The sequence below is a fragment of the Cydia fagiglandana genome, chromosome 27, assembly GCF_963556715.1.
Source record: "Cydia fagiglandana chromosome 27, ilCydFagi1.1, whole genome shotgun sequence".
In the NCBI taxonomy this organism is placed as follows: domain Eukaryota; kingdom Metazoa; phylum Arthropoda; class Insecta; order Lepidoptera; family Tortricidae; genus Cydia; species Cydia fagiglandana.
In genome coordinates this window covers 4,573,341-4,596,463 of record NC_085958.1, presented here as the reverse complement: position 1 = coordinate 4,596,463, position 23,123 = coordinate 4,573,341, and the positions used below count along the sequence as shown (strand labels likewise).

The 23,123-nt window shown below is 39.1% G+C and overlaps 1 protein-coding gene across 1 annotated transcript in view; it reads right to left on the bottom strand.

Moving 5' to 3' along the window:
* LOC134677908 (mitogen-activated protein kinase-binding protein 1) overlaps nucleotides 1-23,123 on the bottom strand; it is a 127,797-nt gene that overhangs the window by 9,238 nt on the left and 95,436 nt on the right. Inside the window, exons 22-30 of the mRNA XM_063536354.1 lie at nucleotides 19,841-19,957; nucleotides 16,516-16,596; nucleotides 15,632-15,753; nucleotides 13,741-13,882; nucleotides 12,928-13,072; nucleotides 11,357-11,514; nucleotides 10,480-10,603; nucleotides 4,559-4,669; nucleotides 945-1,072 (exon numbers count right to left, since the gene is read on the bottom strand). Coding sequence (XP_063392424.1) covers nucleotides 945-1,072; nucleotides 4,559-4,669; nucleotides 10,480-10,603; nucleotides 11,357-11,514; nucleotides 12,928-13,072; nucleotides 13,741-13,882; nucleotides 15,632-15,753; nucleotides 16,516-16,596; nucleotides 19,841-19,957 — 1,128 coding nt within the window. The remainder of the gene's footprint in view (nucleotides 1-944; nucleotides 1,073-4,558; nucleotides 4,670-10,479; nucleotides 10,604-11,356; nucleotides 11,515-12,927; nucleotides 13,073-13,740; nucleotides 13,883-15,631; nucleotides 15,754-16,515; nucleotides 16,597-19,840; nucleotides 19,958-23,123) is intronic.

Here is a 23,123-nt window from a genome sequence, read left to right as displayed (position 1 = left end):
ACCCCCCCCCCCCCCCTATAATCATCCAAAAATCATGCTTCAAACGACCCCATTTCCTCCTACTTCATGCTACCGTCATCCGATGTTCAACCCCCCCCCCCTAATTTGAAATGACGTAATTTATGAATAGCCCCTAAACACTATTTAGTCGACAAAACGGCGTGGCTCCATTGCATCGGCTGCTCTTGTGTCGGATTCGGCAGTTTGCCCCGGAACCTCCGGAACACGACACCTTTCGGCCAGAAGTCGGCGCACTCGATGGTCCCCTGCAGCGGTCGCGGCACGCGCACCACAAAAGAGTTTTAAGTAGAGATGCACCGGATATTCGGTTACTATCCAGTATCCGGCCATTATCTTAACTTCCGGCCAGATATCGGATACTGAACTACTATCCGGCCGGAAACAGGATAGTAACAATGACTAATTTCGAAGTAAACAAAATTGTAGTAAGAAACAGTCACGGTTATAATCGTACTCGTTTATTTTAAAACAATTTAAACATTCCACTAACTTGCACGCGCACTCATTTCGAACCTAGAAATGAGTCCGTGCGAACGTTCACTATGAAACAGGTCAAAACCTGCACAATGCGCACCTGAAAAACCGGAATGTAGGTACAGTTCCTCCGGCCGAATATTCGGCCGACGATCAGGCCGAATATCCGGTATCCGGCCCAACAACTATCCGTTGCATCTCTAGTTTTAAGACTATGCTTTTCAATCGACTGGGGTTTATTGATAAACATTATGATGTTTATTAAATAGAACAGGTCATTGTAAATATTTGACGTCAATACTTCAAGAATTCCATAATAACATGTGTGACGTTCTCAATCAAAAGGTACCACTATGTCGCTTACCATAAAGATGAAATTTGCTTGTTCTCCACAGTTTTAGGTCTTTATACAATGCTAGTATCCAAGAAAATAAATATATTATACATACCTGGTTCAATACTCCTACGCTGCTGCTCCTCGTCATATTAGATTTGGCGGTATACCGCGGCGCAGGCCTGGCGAAGCCGCTAGGGCTCTTCCCTGGACTAGCGGATGCTGCGGGTTTGCTTGCCGCTGCTACGAATAATATAAATATTAATGGCGTTACACATAACACGTCTGGTTGTCCCTAAACGGGCCCAATGATTAACAGTCCGCCGGAAGGTATCTACACGTGGCCCATTCCATAGTGCGTGCTCTCAACCATCGCATGGCCATCTCGCTGGTCTAGCGCTGGGCCATCGTGTAGAGGTTATGTTAGCAGCGCCATCTTTTTTATTTACGAGTTCATATATCAATATCACAGTAGGGTTCTAACACTTCTAACGAACATACCTATCTACAAAAATATACTTACTGCAATTATTAACTTATAAATATGTAAGTAATTACATATAAATACTAAAAATAATTGTGTGCAGTAGTGCTTTCTAAGTAATTACAATTACTTATAAGAAGCGTGAAAGCTTAATGATAGCAGTTAGTAAAAAGCAATGAACAAGCCAACAAACAAGTACTGAAAATCATGCAAACACATTCACGAAAAGGTATAGAGGTTGGAAGAAACAAAATACATGTAATGTATAATAAGGACCGTGCGCGTTGGAGGGTCTTCCATCTTGTGGTGGAAACATAAACTATACATTGACACTTCACGCCAAAGCAAGTGTCGCCGTCTACAGGTTACATACGTTTACTTGTGCATTGTAGTGTAGGTTCTGCCATCTTGTGGGCGATATTGGAAGCATAAACTTGACATTTACACTTCGTGCTAATAAACGGGGGGCTCCTGTGCTGCCCCTTACAGTTTATGCACGTTCGCTATACAGTTTTTTACGCAAAAATCCCTGTTTTATATTTCAAATACAAAAAATAACAGTTGAATTGGCTAATTTACTACCCCATCATCCTATTTTTGTACTAAAAATGACAAATCGGTCAGCAAATTGGGATAATCGAACCAATTTGTATCTGATCTGGCATATACAAACAAGGTTTATCGTTTAATCATCTGGTTTCCTAATTTTTTTTATAGTTGGCCGAATGTTACGTATGAAACTAAGAAACCTACCATTTAACTGAAAACAGCGTTATATATACCTGTTATAAGGGCCAATTAAATAACTGACAAATTGTTGGCTAAGAGTGTAAACCTGCTAAATCTATTTTTGAAAATAGAGAAAATTTTTCCTATTTTAGATATTAAAGTTAAAAATAAATTAATGTCAGAGTGGATTTAGCAGGTTTACACTCTCAACGAAATATCAGTTCTTAAATGGCGCAGACTGTAATTATTTAGGAAACCTCCTACACCGTGGTTACTTGCGTAAGAGTAGGTTACGAAATCATTGTGGCCACTGGCATTGCCTAGCTCGTGCTACCATCACCTTAAACGGTACATATTTAACTAACTTACCTTCCAATATTACCACATATAACAAATACAATTAGCCACCAAGCAATTCTACTAAATCCCTTCACCATAATTCTCAATTTACAAGAGTTATTGATAGCAGAATACGTGCGTAGAACCCGACAACTAAAATAATTTATTATTTACTAAAATGGAACTTAATCGCGTTAAATTAAGTTTTATTCTCTGAGACTACGGGGACAACGCCATCCTCGAAACATTGGAGGTATAGGTATATTTCGTAGCTTTGTAATACAGCCCGGCGGCTAATCCTATTGTCTATTGTTAAGTAAAACCGCACGTGCTATTTACCTGCAAAAAAGGGTCATAATTATTCTATTTGGCACCTGAGCGCGGGTTAGTCCAACGCTCAAAAAACCATTGTAGGTGCGCTCTCCGATAACGCGCCTTTGTTACGCATCTCGATGACACATTTTAGACTGGTTCTGTAGCGTTCGACTCGCCGGCACTCAGTAACCGAAGTACTGTACTTTTTATGCAGGTGGTTATGGCACGTGGCACGAGCGGTTTTACTAAACAATAGACAATAGGATTAGCTCAGGCTCTATTAGAAACCTACGAACTATAATTAACACAAAATATCACTTTGCTAATTCGCGAAAAGATAACGTGCTAGTCAATCAGTGCTAACCCGTTATACTTACTTGCTTATTTTTACATGTATTTAATGTTCCCACCCTCCCACCGCAAAAATAAATACGCAAATAAATATAACAAACCACCACCCATAGACTAGGAATCCTCTAGACCGAGCATTGTCGCGCTACCCCCTCTGCCACGCATACGGTAATTTTACTCCATGTTCGAGTCGAAAGTGTCTTTGTGTGACGTCTGTGTCTTTGAACGGACCAATCACGGCACGGGACTTCGCTCACCTCGTCCCGCGCACCCCCGCATTTTTGGCATAATCGGTTGCATGAAATAATTGCTCTAAACTCGGTCTAGAGGATTCCTAGTCTCTGCCACCACCAAAAGAACAATACTCGACACGAGTCTCGCCTTTCTACGAGACATTGGCGGTAAATTAAAAACCTAATTTTAACAGATTAAGTCCCGTTTTAGTAAATAATAATATAATAAATTAATAAAAACCGTGAATGCTTAAATAGGTGATCTGAAATAGACGTCGATTTAATTTAATGGTAACATTCCATTTCTAACCGCAGCTGCACTACCGGTACTGAACGCGTGGCTGTCATTGTCAATATCCATAGTAAAATTGACAGTAGTGCAGCTGTCGTCGGAAATGGAATGTTACCCTTAGACTAAAACATAGAGAAACATAAGTAAATAAAGAGTGGTGACTCCATCAGTTTCCTTCCCAAAACGCGAGTTATTTCGTACTTGACATCTAACGTCAAGTAGTGGAATTATCAGTTTCGCTACTTGACACCAGGTCCCTATTTCACCAACGTGACAGGTGCGACAATTCGACAAGTCTCATTGTTGCTGACGTCACATGCATCCACGGGCTACTGTTATCGCTTACCATCGGGCGGGCCGTATTCCTGTTTGTCACCATCATTGTATTATCTAAAAAATCTTTATTATATCGGCAAAAAACAGGTATTTCTCTTGTGATGTTTATGATGATAATGATGACAATTGTCACAAGATTTAAAAGAACTTTCGGTAATTCTTGACAGCAAACGAGTTCTGTGTCGGAATTTCGTGACAATTGTCGTATTTCTTGTGACAATTGTCATTAGCTTCGCAAAATAAGTACTTATTTACTGGCGATATAGTGGAGTTTTTTTTTTAATTAACATGTTGGTGGCAAACAACCACACCGCCCGTCTGATGGTAAACGGTTAGCGTAGCCTATGGAGGCCTGTGGCGTCAGTAACAGTGATTTCGACAAATGCGACATTTGTCACGTTGGTGAAATAGGGCCCTGATGTCACAAGTGTCGCTACTGGCGAAAACTGTACTGCTAAAACAATGTACAACTAATATTATAAACAGAAGTTGAAAATAGAGTTTCGGTTAATCCGGTTTATAATATTAGCTGAAAATTGTTGAGCATTAGAGTTTTCGTTCACTGCGACATCTATTGTCAACTAGCAGTACTGATATAACATTTTAGTACAACATAGCACCCCCACCACCGTGTATCAACATACGCAGACCTTGCGTCCTGGGCGCCGGTAGCGGCTTAGCGGCCAGATCGGAGAGAGAGATGGCACGCCTCATGCCGGACTCTTCTTCTGGTGCGTACGGCGATAGATGAGTTCGGTTCGCTGGTGGATATTTCTTACTTAGATAATCTTACGAGGCAAATAGGTCTTACCTTACAGCACCTAATGAATTCCTCAAAGCTAAGCATAGTACCTGACGTTGTGTATCTGAATTTTGAAGGCTAAATACATATCTATATTTTGTATGTACAGTCGCCATCAGATATATCGGAGCGGCCAAGGCGCTCACAAATATCTGAACACGCCTCTATTGTCAAGGCGTTAGAGTGCGTGTTCAGATATTGTGAACACCTTGGACGCTCCGATATATCTGGTGGCGACTGTATGTGTTGATTTCGATATGTGTTCTTTCTAAACTCTATAAACTATCTCTACAAAATAAGAATAATAACCAAATGCGTTGCTCCGTAAATTCTCTACTGGTAGTTCTAATTTTCAAAATTAAATTGAACAAATCTACGAAATATTAAGTTATTCGTAGACGAAATTACAAAATTAGTTTTTAGATAAAAAAACAACAATATTCAAAGTAAAAAAACGACATGCAGAATAGATTATTGCCAAAAGACACCAACACTGTAAGTTTTATAAAACAATATTGTTGATAGTTTCTGACATTGACATAGTGTACATATGATTGACATGTATTTATAATATCAATCGAGCATACAATGACTATTTTTCACGTCTAAGATCAACATTTGTTTCAATAAACTTACAGCATTGCTATCAAAGAACATCACTATGAAAAGCATGCGAAAAACGACGATAATCTTAACATGCTCCCAACCTTGAGGGACAAAATGCGACGGCAGGAGGGGGGAATGGAGGGGAACCCTCTTGGCTAACGCAGACAGCCTTACACCACCCCCCGAATGTAACACTGGCCTGAACTTAGCTGGTGGCATTATCCTATTCTCCATACAAAGTCTTGGAGTCGGCACTCGAATTATCTTCCTAAACGGAGGCTTAGGTTTGTTGAAATATAACGATAGTCGTTTTGGAGAATTTGTACAGCTTGAGCTAGTTGTAGACGATTCGTAGTTTTCACTGTCTAAGTGTACGTCAGTTTTAGGTATAACCATTTCGTTGTACACTCTCTGTTTTAGCATTTTAGGCGGTTCAGTTTCGATAGTGTTGTTAAGCTTTTCTTCAGGCTCGTTGCCCGCGTCGCAGCTAGCTTCTATAGCCTCTGTTACTATGCCTCCTATTTGGTCTGTATCTAAGATGTCCGGAAGACTTAGATTACGTTTGATTTCTTTGCCGTCTGAGTTGGTTTCTGTATCCGTATCCGCTTCTTCTAAAGTCAGCGATGCGAAGTTCGGGACAGTTTGTTTCGATGCTAACTTCTCAAATTTTCTAGAAAGTACTTTGACAACGCCCTTTCCGTCGTTTATGTTAGCTTTAAGCGGTTTCATTCTATATTCTTTTAGGATTTTCTCTTGTAGGATTTTTCGTTCCTCCATTTCAACTAATTTATTAATGATTTCTATCTTTCTCTCGATGTATTTGTATTTTTTTATTTCATCGCTCATCGCTTTTGGATCTATGTTTTCTTTTGTTTCTCTATTCCTATTAGACGAGCAAGCGTTGTCGATTATAGACGTCATCTGATTGTTTTGATCTTTCATAAACTTTCCATAAGATATTTTATTGTTTTGCTCCGCATAGTAATCTAAGGAGTCTTTGGCAAAATCATTACTGTCTTCAAGGACATCTAGCGAATCCATGCTAACTTGATTCATCCTTTCCATTCTTTGCATTGCGTATACTTCAAGACTATCCATTTGCATTTCAGATCTATTTTCATTAACATCTTTTTCTTTAACAAAAACGTCAAAAGATTTCTCGGCTGTGTCATTTGGGTCCTCAATCTGATTGCAATTGTTATCTTCAAGTGGCTTTTTATTTGATATGAAGTTTTTGTTCTGCAATCCGTCTAATTTAGCTTTATATTGAGACGATATTGAGGAACTTAATCCAGACTTCTCCAAGCCTGCTTTTAGTCTATTATTCAATTTGACTGAAGACGTTCTCTTGATAGGTTTAGGAGGTTTGTGAGGAACAAACTCCATAGTTATCTTAACATTATTATTTTTCTGCCCAGAGCCTCTCTCCAAACTCTTCGTAGCATTGTTACACTTAGCTCCATTCGCCTTTTCTTTATTGATTTGGTTTTTGCTCATTTTCGTCTGCGTGTTCTTCCGTATCTGTTCTTCAAATTTCTCTAAATTCTTTTGCACGTGGGAGTTACGTTTTTCCATCAAATTCTTTAGAGGATTTGGCTTCGAAGCTGGTTCCAGTACCACTTCAAAGCTGCAACTTTTAGATTTGACCATAGCCTTTGTTTCACATCCTTCCATCTCACTTTTATACTTCTGGTTCTCAGCAAATTTCGGCTGTAGAGACTTGCTTGTACTGGCCATGTAATCTTGCTTATTAAGCCTTGGTATTTCATCTGTCGATTTCTTATCTTTAGTGTACTGCTGTACATTATTTCCATCGAAATAATACGCAATATTCTTAGCAGGAGGAGGCGGCGCATGTTTTGAAGTTGAATCGTATAGACTTTTAGATCTTGTCACTGTTTTATGACCGGAAAATTCAGACACGGGTATTTCAAATCCATAGACTTTAGCAGCAGGTGGCTTAGCTGGCGGTTTCGGTGGCGTTTCGATATATTTAGGACTAGCCTCTCCCAAGTAATTATTATACATGTAACCACCGAAATATGGAACGTTGTTAGGACTGGATCCATAACTTTTCGATGTATTATCGAATTCGTAGCAACTCTTACTGTTTCTAGGTATACCGACAGCTTGGTTTGACGTTTGTTTCTTAGGTTTAGTGCCTTCGAAGAGCATTTCTAAAGGCGCACTCTTAGTACATTCTGAATCATCTGACAAAACGCTTTCTAGAGAGTTACAATTGGTTCGAGATAGATGATTATCGTTGTCTAAGTACATTTCATCGGAAAGCACTGATTCTTGACTGCAACTCGTTTTCATGTATTTCTTCTGATTGAGGAAGAAACTAGCGCTGCTGTGTCTGTGTTTATCTAAGTAACGTTCATCAGGTTCATTCAGATTTTCAAAGGAACAATTTTGAGAGTCCAAATGGTATCTGCTATCATGAAGTTTGCCTTGTTGAAAAGCTACTTCGTTACCATATTTCAAGAATATTTCATTAGAAATACTCGATCCATTTGAATTGTCACTTAGAACAGATTCATTGGATCTAGTAACACATCTCTTAGTCAAAACGCTTTGGCATCTGTACATATTGGAATAATTAGCGTTCATGGCTTCCTCATCCATGATATCGTCTAAATTGGAAGGCATATTTCGAGGCAAAGTCGAACTTTTCTGTCCAACTATGTACGAAGGCTTAGCTGGCACTACCGGTTTATCCATAGATCCATATATCTCATAATTTGAAACAGCACGTCGTGGCATTCTAGCTTTGTTATGCTTCTTGCAAACTTTTTTAGAATACAGCTTATTTTTGCAACTAGCATCCTGACTCAAACTACAATCTTCTAATGAATCAGACGAGAAGTTACCGTCATCTTTCTCTTCTTTCGTCGGTTGTAAATCTAAATCGCTCCTATTAGGTTCATATTCATCCAAATCTCCATATTTCCTAGTTATTTCCGCTATCATCTTTTCAGTGTCACTTTTAATAGTATCAACAATACTTTTTCCGTTATCTTTCATACTTTTATCAAGGCCTACGAAGAAGCTTAACGAATTCCTTTTCTTAGCGTCTAAAGAGCTATTTGGCTGATTAGCTTGATTTTGAGCTACTTTATCAGCCCATTTGCATTCCTCAGACACAGGTGATACTGGGCAAGATTTATAATTCTTGAATATGCTTCTAGCATTAGGTTTCAACTTTTTATTATCCTCTTGATTCTTATTCAAACTTAAATGGAAGTTTCTAGCTTTTGGCGTTTCTTTTTCTTCCGCCGACGGAAAAAGTCTATTAAAGACTTTTGAAACCGGTTTTTTTGACATATCTACAGTGAAGGCTAGCGGTTGTTTCTGCGTTTGTTCTTTGAATACCATAGGCCGAGCTCCTTGTACGGTGAAATTTGTTCTCCTATCGTTTGTAACGTTTTGTATATTTGAATGTGGTGGTACGTAAGGGGGCATGTCATATTCAGGTATATACTTGTTGACGTTAGCGGGGATGGCGTAAGGGTTCTTCTGGCGATAGTCTAGGTTCTGGTAGGGGTTTAGGCTGTCGTATAAGTTAAGGCTGTCTAGGGTTTCCTCAGGGCAGGGGGGGACTCCTGGCAGCGTGGGGCAGATCGTTAATGAGTCGATGGTGTTAGTGTCGCTTAGCTTGATGTCTTTGATGGTGGAAAGTTTTCAAAATTGCGAAACAAGGAATAATCTCGGACTCTTCTCCTATTTAATAGAGTCGGACCAAAAAAATTCTGCAGCGGATTTGATAGCCCACGCAGTGCCAGTGTCATTTATAAGGTCATAATTTCATAGAAGTTTGACGTTTAAAATAACACTTTCACTGCGTGGGCCATCAAATCCGCTCCAGACTATTCTTGGTCTGAATCTATTAGAAACGAAACTTTACATTTCCAAAATAGTTTTTTTTTCTTGTGATGTTTTCCTGAAATTTCCGAGTATGTTTCCAACTTTTTGGAAACTTTCCACGACTTGTACATCAGTACTCCGTACAGACAGCGACACAGGTAGCCACATAGAAATAAATGCTTAAAATTTCCAGCCTTATTCATTAGAGAAGAGATATGAAAGTAATTTTAAGCATTTTGTCCGCGTAGCTACTTTTGTTGCTAACTGTACATCGTTTGCAAACATGTCAGTGCAAACGGTTTTAGTAATAAGTAACATTTTCGAAAGATTTATATAGTTCGTTTTTTTTTTGTATTAGAAAGAACTTGAAAGAAGGTAAACGATCTTGACATGTCTTTTAATTGAAAAACGCTTTTTAAAAATCAGTATCTAATACTTATGAAAGCAGAAGAATATAAATAATCGTATTAGATTAATATTTGGCGTAACTTATATTTAAAATGTGTTTTTCAATTAAAAGACATGTCAAGATTGTTTACCTTATTTCTAATGCTAAAAATCGAACTATATGTCGAAAGGTATTTTGAAATTGTTACTTATTAATAAATCACACATTTTTTGTTAATAAATCGTAAAATATAAAATTATGGATATAGTCAGCAATCAAAAATTGTTAATAATAATGTTATTTTTATCAGACATTTTTATCATTAATAAATAATTTGCAGTCATCTTGTTCATATTTTATTATTAATGAATAATATTTCTTAGTGTTTATTTGGTTATTTTCACTTCTATCTCCACATAACCCTTAACCAGGCGAAAATACTTCAATTTTCAATCTTAACACAGAGAAATAAGACATAAAATCGCTAAGTAGAGTTTTTTAAACAATGTCAGTGCAGGGAATCAGTAAGTACTTATAGAAACTGTCTCAAAAAATAACCAAATTTTTTGATATACTAAAACTGTTATCCAAATACATTTAGTTTCTAATTTTTTTCACAAGTGAAAAAATAACAATATTTTTTTTACTATTTGATATCGCCTGGTCAGAGGTACAAATGAAGTGCATGATCCTTTGCCATCGTATTTTCTCGGAAACGTTCGTATTTGTCATGCTACTTCAGTCAACGTCAGTACTTTTTGTACCGAGACTGACAGAAATAGCAAGACACGTTCATGCCTTTCGGTGTAAATACGATAGTAAAAGATTATGCACTATTGCATGTGTAACGCGCTATTACAACAATATCCAACTAAATCCATCATTCAATTAAACCTTATTCCCCTTACCGTATGGTCTGGAATTGCTCGGCACGGCCATAGAGACGGGGCGATTGCGATTCCTGTCCTTTTCGGGGATGTACGAGAGGTCCGTCGTGGATTGGCTGGATTTGAGGTTCGACCGGAACGCCACCTGGTGGACAGAACATTACATATTATTATTTTGTTTAAATAGATAGAGATAGCTTGAGTCCCGGGGAAGAACATAGGATAGTTTTTATGTCAGAAATCATCCCTAATGAGAGTGAAAAGGGGGGTGGAATTAAGAGAGTCAGTAAATTCATAAATTGCCTAATAATTGATGTAGGCAATCAAACTTATCAAATTGAACAATTGCTATTACACTTTATACAGGCGCTGTACTTTAGCTTCTATTACTAATTCCACGTAGACGAAGTCGCGGGAAAAAGCTGGTAGATAATAAAACTACTCACGCTCTCGAGCTGTCGTCGTGTCTCCAATATGCGGCGGTGTGCGGTTAGTCCAGGGCAGTCCTAAGGTACCAGGCTCACATAATAATAAAACAGTACTCAACCTCTCCAACTGGCGCCTCATCTCCAGTATGCGGGGCAGTTCTAAGGTACCAGGCTCACATAACCACGCGGCAGTACTCACGCACTCAAGCTGTCGCCGTGTCTCCAGTATGCGGCGGTGTGCGGTTAGTCCAGGGCAGTCCTAAAGTACCAGGCTCACATAAGAATAAAACAGTACTCACCCTTTCCAACTGGCGCCTCATCTCCAGTATGCGGTTAGTCCAGGGCAGTCCTAAGGTACCAGGCTCACATAAGAATAAAACAGTACTCACCCTTTCCAACTGGCGCGTCATCTCCAGTATGCGGGGCAGTCCTAAGGTACCAGGCTGACATAACCACGCGGCAGTACTCACGCTCTCGAGCTGTCGCCGCGTCTCCAGTATGCGGCGGTGCAGCTCCTCGCGGCGGCGCGCCGCCTCAGGGTCGGTCGGCTTAGACGGCGTGCGCGGCGCCGGCGTCGGCGCCGTGCGCGGCGCGCGGGACAGGTGCTGCGCCGATAGCGATGTGTGACCTGGGGGACATTCCATGTCATTATAACGATTAAGCGGTGGTGGCTGAGTGGATCTCACGTCCAACTTTCAATACGGAGGTCGCGGGTTCAAATCCTGGCTCGTACCATGGAGTTTTTCGGAACTGAAATATAATTTAATATTTACCACTAGCTTAACGGTGAAGGAAAACATCGTGAGGAAACCTGCAGACATGTGCGAAGAAATTCAAATTTGTATGTGAAGTCCCCGACCCACATTGGAACAGCTTGGGGACTATAGCCCAAACCCTCTCATGCTTGAGAGGACGCTTGTGCCCAGCAGTGGGACGTATATAGGCTAAATTATTATAAAGATTACTGAAGCTAGACATATACTCTGGCATTGGACAGAGACTGTCAAGATTGTCAAAGGTCAAAATTAAATTTTAGATCGCTGCACAATTATAACGCAATCATACTGACAAGTTCACCGGGTCGATCGCCCGTATAAGGTTAGGCAACTGAAATTGTATGTTGCAAATTACCCAATGTGACTGAGAGAATGAAATGTTTCTTGCCTAAAAAATAATTAATAACATTACGAAGTTACGAACACTGTGAAAAATAAATGGTTATCTTAACGGAAATACAGAGTAAAAATAGCATTTCCTCATTTTTTTCTCAACAACTACTCGTTACAAAATTTTCGTTATGTATGGACACGTGTATCGATTTGACCAAAGCTTTTGACTAACTAGACCGATAAATAATGATACTACACAGTCATATATTTTAAAGTATTTAGCTTTTAAATAAATTAGTAAACTTTAAAAGCAATTTATGCGTATAATATTATATGTAGCTTCTGTCCAATAAGTACAAAAATAAAATTTCTACAAGGTGTACCCCAAGGAAGTAGCCTAGGTCCATTCATCATCATTAGGCCTTGTGCATCTTTACAGATGATTTAAGCAGCATCTATGACTTACTTATTAACTAGCGACAGCGTCGCTCGTGGCTATATTATATAACCCGATCCTTGAACGGCACAGTCGCCCACATTTGTGACAAATAAAAGTGCATTGAGGATCCGCATCGAGGCGACCCTCATCGCGCATGTGTTTTAATGCCCGTTTTCGGGCCAAGTCTTGAAACCAGGACCTATCATGGGTTTCGCGACCTCTTAGAAGGCTGTTCCTCCACTCCACGCGGTTTAGAGCTAGGTCTTCCCATGAGTCGCAGTTGATGTTAAACGCAACCATGTCGCGCTTTGCGCACGCCTACCCCAAGCCTAACTAGCCTAGCCTAGCCAACTAGCCTAACTAGCTTTGCCTAGTTTAAGGACTAGGTCCATTATTATTAAGTCCGCCTGTTGTACTTTTTGTATGTGCAATAAAGTTTAAAATAAATAAATAAATAAATTATTCTTAATTATACATAAACAATTAGACTTACCACCAGGGCTAGTATCCAACTCGGCGCCGCTGAGGCTGTCGAAGGCGGACTTAAGGTACTTCTCCCGCCTAACGGCTGTGTCTATGCTCTCACAAGAGCCTGAGAGAGGATTGCGCTCCGCGTTGTCTCCTGATGGAGTCGAAACCTGGATAAAGTAATAGCACAGAAAATAAACTTTTACTGAAGTAAACAAGGTATTAATAACAACTCATTTTGAAATAGGATAATAGGATGTTCGTTCCTCTTTTATGTAAAAACCTCGGAGTAATTAACAACGGAGACGCAATGTCTAAAATTTTCGGTACAAAATAGTCTGCCGTTTTTTGCGGGGGAGGGGCACATCAAATGTATAGGTACGTCATGTCAGATAAACGTCAGTCCATACATATGGTTGATATGTATGGACTGACTATTTTCGACAGAGGGGAACGCCTGTTAATGGCGGCTCCACTGTTAATTACTCCGAGGTAAAAACGGCTGAACGGCTTTCGATATAATTTAGGGCGTCTACCATTGACGTATATCTAAGGACACGCCTTCCGGGCACTAAAAATGGTACTAGTTCAGCGGTGTCACTCCCGAATTCGAGCAAATGGTGCAGTCTAACACAACTACTTACTTAGTTGCAACCAATCGCGCACGTGATGCGATCTCTTCAACCATTCGCATTGTACCGGTGTCACACCGCAGTCACCGCTGTACTGGCCCCATTCATGCCCCATTCTTATTGCCCGTAAGGCCAGTCCTTGGATATACGTCAATGGCGTCTACGAAGTTACAGGCAAAGGCTAGTAGAATATATATAAAACTAACCTCATCCTCATCTTCTTCGTGCCCAGAGCCGCTAAGCGAGGCCCCGGTGGCGGGCGGTGCTAATCTGTCCCCTGACCACTGTTTTGAGCGCCGCATTGACTGTCGTAACTCCTCAGCGTCCATTGCGTTCACCATAAACTCTCTACGGAACAAAAGGTGGCTTAGATTTGGTCGAAGAAAGGACTATAAAACATTATATAATTATAGTCAGGATTCTTCTTCATCCTCGCGTTGTCCCGACATTTTGCCACGTCTCATGGGAGCCTGAGGTCCGCTTGACAACGAATCCCAAGAATTGACGTAGGCACTAGTTTTTACGGAATCGACTACCATCTGACCTTCCAACCCAGAGGGGAAACTAGGCCTTATTGGGATTAGTCCGGTTTCCTCACGATGTTTGCCTTCACCGAAAAGCGACTGGTAAATGAGTCGCTTAACTTCAAACTCGGGTAAATCCATCTGTCAGATTATGCGATTTTGGTATTAAGAAAACGTAATAGGGTAGATATTTGCTGAGAGGGTCCAATGGATTTACCCGAGTTTGAAGTTAAGCGACACAAATATCAACTGATAAGTCAGGGTTCTTATTATTTGCATAGCTAATGGAAAACCAGGACATAATAGTAGTACCCGTTTTGACAGCTGAAGTTGATTGCGCTTTGGTGCTGTACAGTCAGCAGCAGAAGTTGCTAAGCGGGCCAGGCGTGCAAAATGATCTTGACGCGACTTTGTTGTTAAGAGAATAAGAACGTGTCAAAGTAATTTTGAACACCTCATCCGCTTAGCAACTTTTGCTGCTGACTGTAAGCCTACAAATCATGCTGGTGCTGGTGTCTGGCGCACAAAATTTTATGGCGCCATCATATGTATGTATTTTTAACCCCCGACGCAAAAAGAGGGGTGTTATAAGTTAGACGCCAATGTCTGTCTATCCGTCTGTCTGTCTGTGGCATCGTAGCTCTTCAACAAATGGACCGACTTCGATGCGGTCTTTTTTGGTGGTTGTTCTTAGCTATGTTTTATAGAAATCGTTCCAGCAGTTTGAAGAGAAGATCTTTTTTTTATAGCATAAAATATATTATTTTGCATATAGCGTAGGGGTTTTTTTTCTATAAGTTTTCCTTCTTGGTTGGTTATTACTATTAACCTTTTGCACGTTAATTACCGATATATCCGCACCGCAGGTTCAACGCCAAAGGCGGATTAATCGGTCACAGACCAGAGCAACATAGACCTACGTGCATATGCATAAAGTTCAATTTCAGTTTTGACACTTCGGTGATATGGCGTCCGAGTGACAGCTTTTGTGTTTGACACGGCGTCGAAAAGGTTAGGAATGGTCAATATTACCCAGCTGTATAATACTTTTCACCACACCAGCTCGGAAAGGCTTACTTTGCCCTTCAAAACTGATAGCAAAGTTGCATTTTATTTACATGTGAGGCAAAATAATCAAATGCAAATTTTGAGTTGTTTTCTTATGTTTGCTGGTAGAATTGACTTTTAAATGATGATTTTGGATGATAAATATTTAATAACATTAATTTGGATTTGATTTGGTTTGATATTGTTTGATATTTTACATTTAACATTTGCTTCGGTTTGGTGTGGTGAAAAATTTTGTGTTTCACTCGGGGGCAAATTTTGTTTAACCCTCGTGCTTTGAAACCCTCGCAACGCTCAAGATTCCATTTTTCGAACTACTCGCTACTCTATTTTGGAATCTTTCGCTTGCTCGGGTATTAATATTAGCACGAGCGGTTAAACAACAACTTTGCCCCCTTGTAAAACAAATAACTATTTTTAGCATATAGCGTAGAGGGGGTTTTTTAATTTTTCTATAAGTTTTCCTTCTTGGTTGGTTATTACTATTAGGAATGGTTAATATTACCCAGGTGTGTCGTCATCATTATTCCCAGGATAGTAGGTCGGTCGATTTCTCTCAGAGGACGACGTTCGTTCGCCATCCGATATGTCTTCTATATCGCCATCGTGTTCCGTCGACTCTTGTTCCTATAACAAAGATAGTCATTATTAGAACTGGCATACACAATGATTTTGGTTTCAGTGACCTGAAAATTCAATCATTAATCTTAGAATAAATTTAAAAGTGGAACATTTACTGTCTTGGGTGTCTTGGGGTTTGCTAGCTAGGGATGAGGTCTTGGTTGCTCAAATGGCAGAGCGCTGGAGTATCGATCCAGAGGCCGTGAGTTCAAGTCGCACCCAAGACAGTAATTTTTCCACTTTTAAATTTATACCAAGCTTAGTAGCATAGTTTCTGCTTGTTAAAAATTAAAATCAATAATTAATTGAAAAAGCCATTTACCATTTTGTACCATTTGGAGTTGAAACTCTAGGTTCATGGGGTCCCAGCGCGCTTAAGTTGTTCGCAGAAATCGCGAAGCGTCTGGTTGACGTAACTGGTGACCGAAGAGCTGGCGGCTACCTCGCACAACGTATCAGTATTGCGATACAGCGGGGAAATGCCGCCAGCATCCTTGGTACAATGCCTCAGGGGCCTATTTTAGATTTAAGCTAGTTATTAATTTCTTTTAGTTGTACCACTGTGTATATATTGTATGTAAATAAATGAATTATATTATTGAAAAAGAATATACATACAGTGTGGAGAAATAAGTCGGGTCTTGGAGGGAAACTACCTTACATAAGTTGGATCATTTTACTTAAAGGAGACAATCCTTTATTTTTTAAAAGAAACAAAACTGCATTCAAGAACGGAAAGAAACAGAAAAACATAAATTAATAAAAAACCTCATATTTAAAACTGCCAAGCGACGAGTCGTCAGTGTGGTGGCGCGTGCGCGCCGCTAGCGGGGGCAGCTGCAGCGACACCTAGCGGCACGATAACGCAACTTAATTGTGGTAACTACTAATCGGTGAAACGCCATCTAGCGCCGAGTGGATGCATTATTGTGGAACATGCCGAATTAAATATTCAAAAAGGTAAGACGGCTAGAATGTAGAATGTGATGATGTAAAATAAATAATCATATGTGAATGCGATAGGAACTTTGTTTTTCAGTGTCAATGGTGAAAAACGTTAACCTTTTGAACGAAGCCAAAGACGGCATTTGACGTCTATCGTTTTTTGGTGAAAATCTACGGGAAAAAACCCCACTTTTAGGTGGGCATTATTTATTCACAAAACTAAATTTTACCCCCGTGGCGTCAGTGGCACGGCAAATGGATGCGCCGTTTGGCGTTCAAAAGGTTAACTAAATTCATTTTCATGTATGTTCCTCTTTTGTTTCTATGAAAAAGTTTTGTAAATTGGTAGTAAAATATGAAGCTCTGTAAGAACCAAAAAAAACTGCAGCCATGCGGAGTCTTCTTTTTTGTAAAATGGCAGATATTTAACCGTAAATGTATGAATGGTATGAAATAAAAACAAAAAGATATAAAAGCAATATAACATAAGCATGAAGCAACAGTACAACGCAAAACAATACAACATACACTTTAAGAACATTGACGTATAATATCTACGTACTTGGGGTTGTGCACAAATCACGCGAGGTATTTTTGGCTACTTTTTGACCCCCCCTCCCCCTTGGTGATATTTGGTGAGGTTTTTGGCTACCCCCCTCCCCCCACGCAACCTCACGTGTATTTTTTTGATTTTTTTTCAGTCGACCTAATTTTAAGATAAATAGTGTTGTATTTAGAAAATATTGTTTATTTTTCTATTTCCGTTAAATACACTCGCTATTTTGAAGTGCAGAGTGAAGATTTATGTTTAACGAAACCGAGAAAAGGTATTTACTCATGTGGTTGGTTTTTTTTTCTTAGTTTCGTTTACTGTAGAAAAATACACGTGAGGTTTCCTTATACCCCCTCCCCCAACGTAATCTATCGTGAGTTTTTCATGACCCCCACTCCCCCCATCGAACCTCGCGTGATTTGTGCACGAGCCCTTTGGTATTTAAGGTATAATATCTGGCCTTTTGGGCAATAAGAATGGGGAATGAATGGCGCCAGTACAGCGGTGTGACACCGCTACAAAGCGATTGGTTGATCAGTTCGCATCACGCGCGCGATTGGTCGCAACTAGTTGCGTTAGGCTGCACGATTTGCTCGAATTCGTGAGTGACACCGCTGAACTCGTACCATTTTTAGTGCCCGTAAGGGCAGTCTTAAGATATAATACGTCAATGTTTACGAAATATTATTTCAATATTCCTTTTTTTAACAACAATGTGTCCTTTTACAAAATCAATAAGTGGTTCGCCTTATATTATACTCCAGTTCCGCTTCTAGCGATGTATTTAAATTACAACTTTTTAAATACATGTAACTACATATGTGATGATTTAATGTGATGCTGATGATAGATGAATGATGACATTGATGACAATGATAAATGATGACATTGATGACAATGATAAATGATGACATTGATGACAATGATAAATGATGACATTGATGACAATGATAAATGATGACATTGATGACAATGATAAATGATGACATTGATGACAATGATAAATGATGACATTGATGACAATAATAAATGATGACATTGATGACAATGATAATTTTACCAAAAGTATATTTATTAAGGACGATGGGCTAGTATCTAATAAACTTTCCCCATTCGCGCAGGCTAAATTTTCACCTGATATGTATTAGCTCAAATACAATGTTAAGCTATCATACAATACATACTAACTGCGGCATGATAACAAAGCGTATGAAATATGCGAACGTTTCCGAGAAAATACAAGAGAAAACAATTATGCACTACATCTGTAATAACAATGAAATGAGCTACATTTTATTACTAAATAAGGGGTTGTACACAAATCACGCGAGGTCTTTTCGGCTACTTTTTGACCCCCCCTCCCCCTTGGTGACATTTGGTGAGGTTTTTGCCTACCCCCCTCCCCCCACATAATCTCACGTGTATTGTTTTGATTTTTTTTCATTAGACCCCTTACCTAATACGAAGCCATATATGGCGGATATGATATTTAACTCTATTGACAGCTATTAAAGTTCATTCAATAAATATTTTTTATTATATGCAGTAAGGGGTTAATATAAATAGTATTGTATATAGAAAATCTTGTTTATTTTTGTATTTTCGTCAAATAGACTTGCTATTTTGAAGTGCAGAGTGAAGATTTATGTATGTATGTATGTATAAACTCTTTATTGTACAAAACACAAAACGCTAATGTTTTAATGTTTATGTTTAAGGAAACCGAGAAAGTCTCTACTCATGTGGTAGGTTCTTTTTTTCTTAGATTCGTTCACTGTAGAAAAATACACGTGAGGTTTCCTTATACCCCCCTCCCCCAAAGTGGTCTATCGTGATTTTTTCGTGACCCCCGCTCCCCCTATCGAAACTCGCGTGATTTGTGCACAAGCCCTAATATTTTAATGCCTTGGGGTCATCCATTAATTACATCACACGTTTAGGGGGAGGGAGGGGGTCAAGAAAATGTGACATATTGTGACACGGGGGAGGGGGGGAGACACAAACTTTGTGACGTCACTTAACTTCACCAGTAACCGAAAATTTATTTAAATTATTTTATTCGCTGTACATTTAAGTAACAAGTTTTTAAAACGATATCGTTTTTATTCGTTTAATTTTCTTTCCTAAGCAGTTTTGGGTTATAAAATTCTTCTTCTTCCTCGCGTTATCCCGGCATTTCGCCACGGCTCATGAGAGCCTGGGGTCCGCTTGACCCCACGCTTGATTGGGTTATAAAATTACTAATATATATATCGTCAAAAATATTTTGATAAAATATTAATAATACTTAGGTACTTATTTAATTCGATTTGGCGATTGCGTAGAAAAAATGTGACGTCACACTAGGGGGGGAGGGGTTTGCCAAATGTGACCAAGTGTGACAAGGAGGGGGGGGGGGGGGGGGGGTAAAAAAACCTAGAAATTCGTGTGACGTAATTAATGGATGACCCCCTTATATGAAAATTTTATTATTCTTATTTCAAAAAAGAACGACGTAAGGCTATGATGATGCATGACAATGATAGACATCACACACTAGCTGTAACATAACAAAAAAGCCCAAAACAAAATGCCGCGAAAATAAACAAAAAGAACCTTCTCGAGTCTCGGCGAGATTGTCAAAATGTCGTATGTTTTACGCATGGTAGCGTCGAAGTTGCGAAACAGCGCTTCCACGCGCGGCAGCTGCGACAGGTTGAGGGATTTCGGCCTCTATTGTCAAGGGAACAAGAACCACAACCGAGTGAACTAAGGCCGTATACAGGTCTATATAAGGCATAGTGGATACACGATACGTGATTTTGAACTTTATCTCAAAGTGATAGGGTTTAATTTTGCATACACCCTTATGCCTTATAAAGTAAACATTTAAAGTGGGTTATTTCATATTAATTGGTTTAAACGCTCATGTGTATTATTTGCGTTCATTTACCCAGTGCTCAGTAAAAAAAAAGTATACAAGGCCTGTCTTCTGAGCGAAAAAAAAAAAGGTGTATTCCAATTTGTCTCCGCCGCGCGTGACCGCCGCCATATATGAGGCGGGGACAAATGAGAATGTATCATATGAATGCTTCTATTCCTTATAGAGCAGTGGTAGGCGACCTTTTAGCAGCCAAGGGCCACATGGTAGTTAACGGAGGTGACGCGGGCCGTACTTTGCTAATATTTATGACTTTATGAGACATTGTCGTTTGTCACTATTACATAAAATAAAATAAATATATAAAATATAAAATAGCCAAGGCGGTACTCGGGCCGCAAGTGACAGTTTCACGAGCCGCATGCAGCCCGCGGGCCGCAGGTTGCCGACCGCTGCCTTAGAGCATTTAATAACTGGGGTCACCTTTAAAAAAATAAAATAAATTTATTTAAGACGAACAAAGGATCTATTTCGTTAGTGACAGATTTTAATCTTCCACATTACACTTTTAATTTTTAGAGGTTACGCCTATGCCGAAAACCTTGCACAATTGGGTAGGTAAAGTTTTTTGAAGATAGGCAAATTATATTTTTTCCCGATAGTATTCATTATAGCGATCACGCAAATGCAGCTCTTTTATTTTTATATCATTTTATTGATTAAATATAATTTTTTAAATGATAGATATGACGTTTGTGAGGTGAAATGGCAGACTCGAGTAATTAATTCCTTGGCGCGTAGTAAATGGGACGAGATAGAAAAAAAATCGATGTTAACTGTCAGTGTCATTCTTGGAAAATTACTTGCAAATTATTGGAAAATAATGGTCGGACGAAACATTTGTGTTTTCTTGTAATTGGATGTCGGTGTGATTTCTAGAATAAGTATTTTTAACGTCCCTAGCACGATCAACACGGATATTTTGATAATGATAACGATTGCTTTCGACTACTTGGCACTGCTTCTTGGAGAACATTTTCATTAACACCTCCACCACGACTCTTGGACTGCTACACGAGTCATTTTGGATCTCAGTATCAACACAATAGATGGAGACGATCCCGGAAACGTTCGAATGGAAATATAATATTACAGAGATGAACTCAAAGTGCGTCGTACCGTCTTGTAGGAAGTACAGACGTTACTTTCCAAATTCAGCGTATTTGAGCACACCAAAGTCTTTAACAGCGATTCGGTGCCAAGCTTTGAAGATATATTGGCCAAAATGGTAACTTATACGTTTGTGAGGACTATATAAACGTGATTGTTGTATTATACATACATAATGATTAAGATTGTAATAGTGTTAATAACTAGGTCGTTATTGGCTATTATATATGGGCTCGGCAAGGTGTTCACAATATCTGAACACGCACGCCCTGATAATAGAGGCGTGTTCAGATATTTATGAGCACCCTAGCTGCACCAATATATCTGATGGCGACTGTACTTTAGAAAACTTATAATATAAATCCAAAATAATATAATATAAATCCAGTAAATTTCGTTTCGTTTTATTTTAAAATCCACAAATTATTATCCTTAAGCATTAACATTACAACAGTATATAGAATCACGCTGTGTGGCGTGCCCTTGAAGAGAGTTGAGAGGTTCAAATATGGTCAATATGGATAAGTATGTCTGTAGGGTAAATGTGCTTCACATTGGGGCCTGTTTACATATTGATTAGTGTTGATTGCGGGTTTAATACATTTGCCACTATACACAAGTAGCAAGTGTATCAACTCGCAAAAATACTACATTTTTGCTTCCATTGAGGTATACATAGTAAGCACTATTCTCAAATTATGTGAGGAAATAAAACAAATTCAATTTAGTAAAGCGTATTTAATAGGGGTAAAGTGACGCGAATACAATTAAAAAAACAACGCATATTCTTAGTTTATATTAAATGTAGATGGCTTTTTAGTTTTCACTTGGTCACAGAAATACGCTAAAAACCACTTTCAGAGTAGGTGTTTCTTGCGTTTTGGCTGTCCTTCTTGTGTCCTTCCACAGCATGAGCATGTCGTAAGTCCTGTTGTATTTGTCCCAGGACTTAGCAGGAAGCTAGTTATTCATTATTAAGTTTGCTTCTGCTTTAAAATGAGGCGGTGCATGCCGTCTATTCCAGGTCGTTTTCGTCACTTGAACTCATTTTGTTTATTACGAGTATTAAAATAACAAGCGGTAACTTATTGAGTATTACACAACGAATAAACTTTGCCGCCTTTTATTTGCATATTTTTTAAAATTATATTACCATAGATACAAAGCATACGGTACGCGCATGCGTCAATCCGCGCGCACCGCGCAGCGCCCTTTCGCGGTGCTAAAGCGGTATCCAGACGGGACTGATCAAATCGGTCGATTTGATCAGAAATGAAATTGGCGTCAATCTCCAATTTTAGATTTATGGTGATATTAGACCCATTTAAATTGAAAAAATGCCCCATAACGAAAATACTAGCCTCACAAATTGGTGTTCTTGTGTCCGCACCTCATTTTATTGGTCATCATCGGCGGTTGAATTCGGCGAGCCAAATTGGCATTTGCGTCCGTACGTCCCGATTCGATCGGGCAATTTAATCAGATTGGCGAAAAATTGACTAATTTGGATACGCCTTAAGCAACATCGAGTTCACGATAATTTGACATATAATAATAATAGATTTTTAGCATAAGTTGCATTTCATAAAACTTAACCCAAATCATTTGTACATTTTCAAGTCAAAGATAAAGACATGTTGGTTTTAAAATTTTAATAAGTATAGACCATAACATTGTCATGATCTTGTAACATTGTTAAAATAAGAGAGTCTCCCATTTTCATTTTATTGCATTTTTTATAAAATTTAGATTCTCGGGATATCTTGGTCCTAATTCGATTGCTCTTTTTTATGGAAATAATTATATCCTTCAGATTCACAGGATGCTCGAGGCTTAGCCGAATAACAC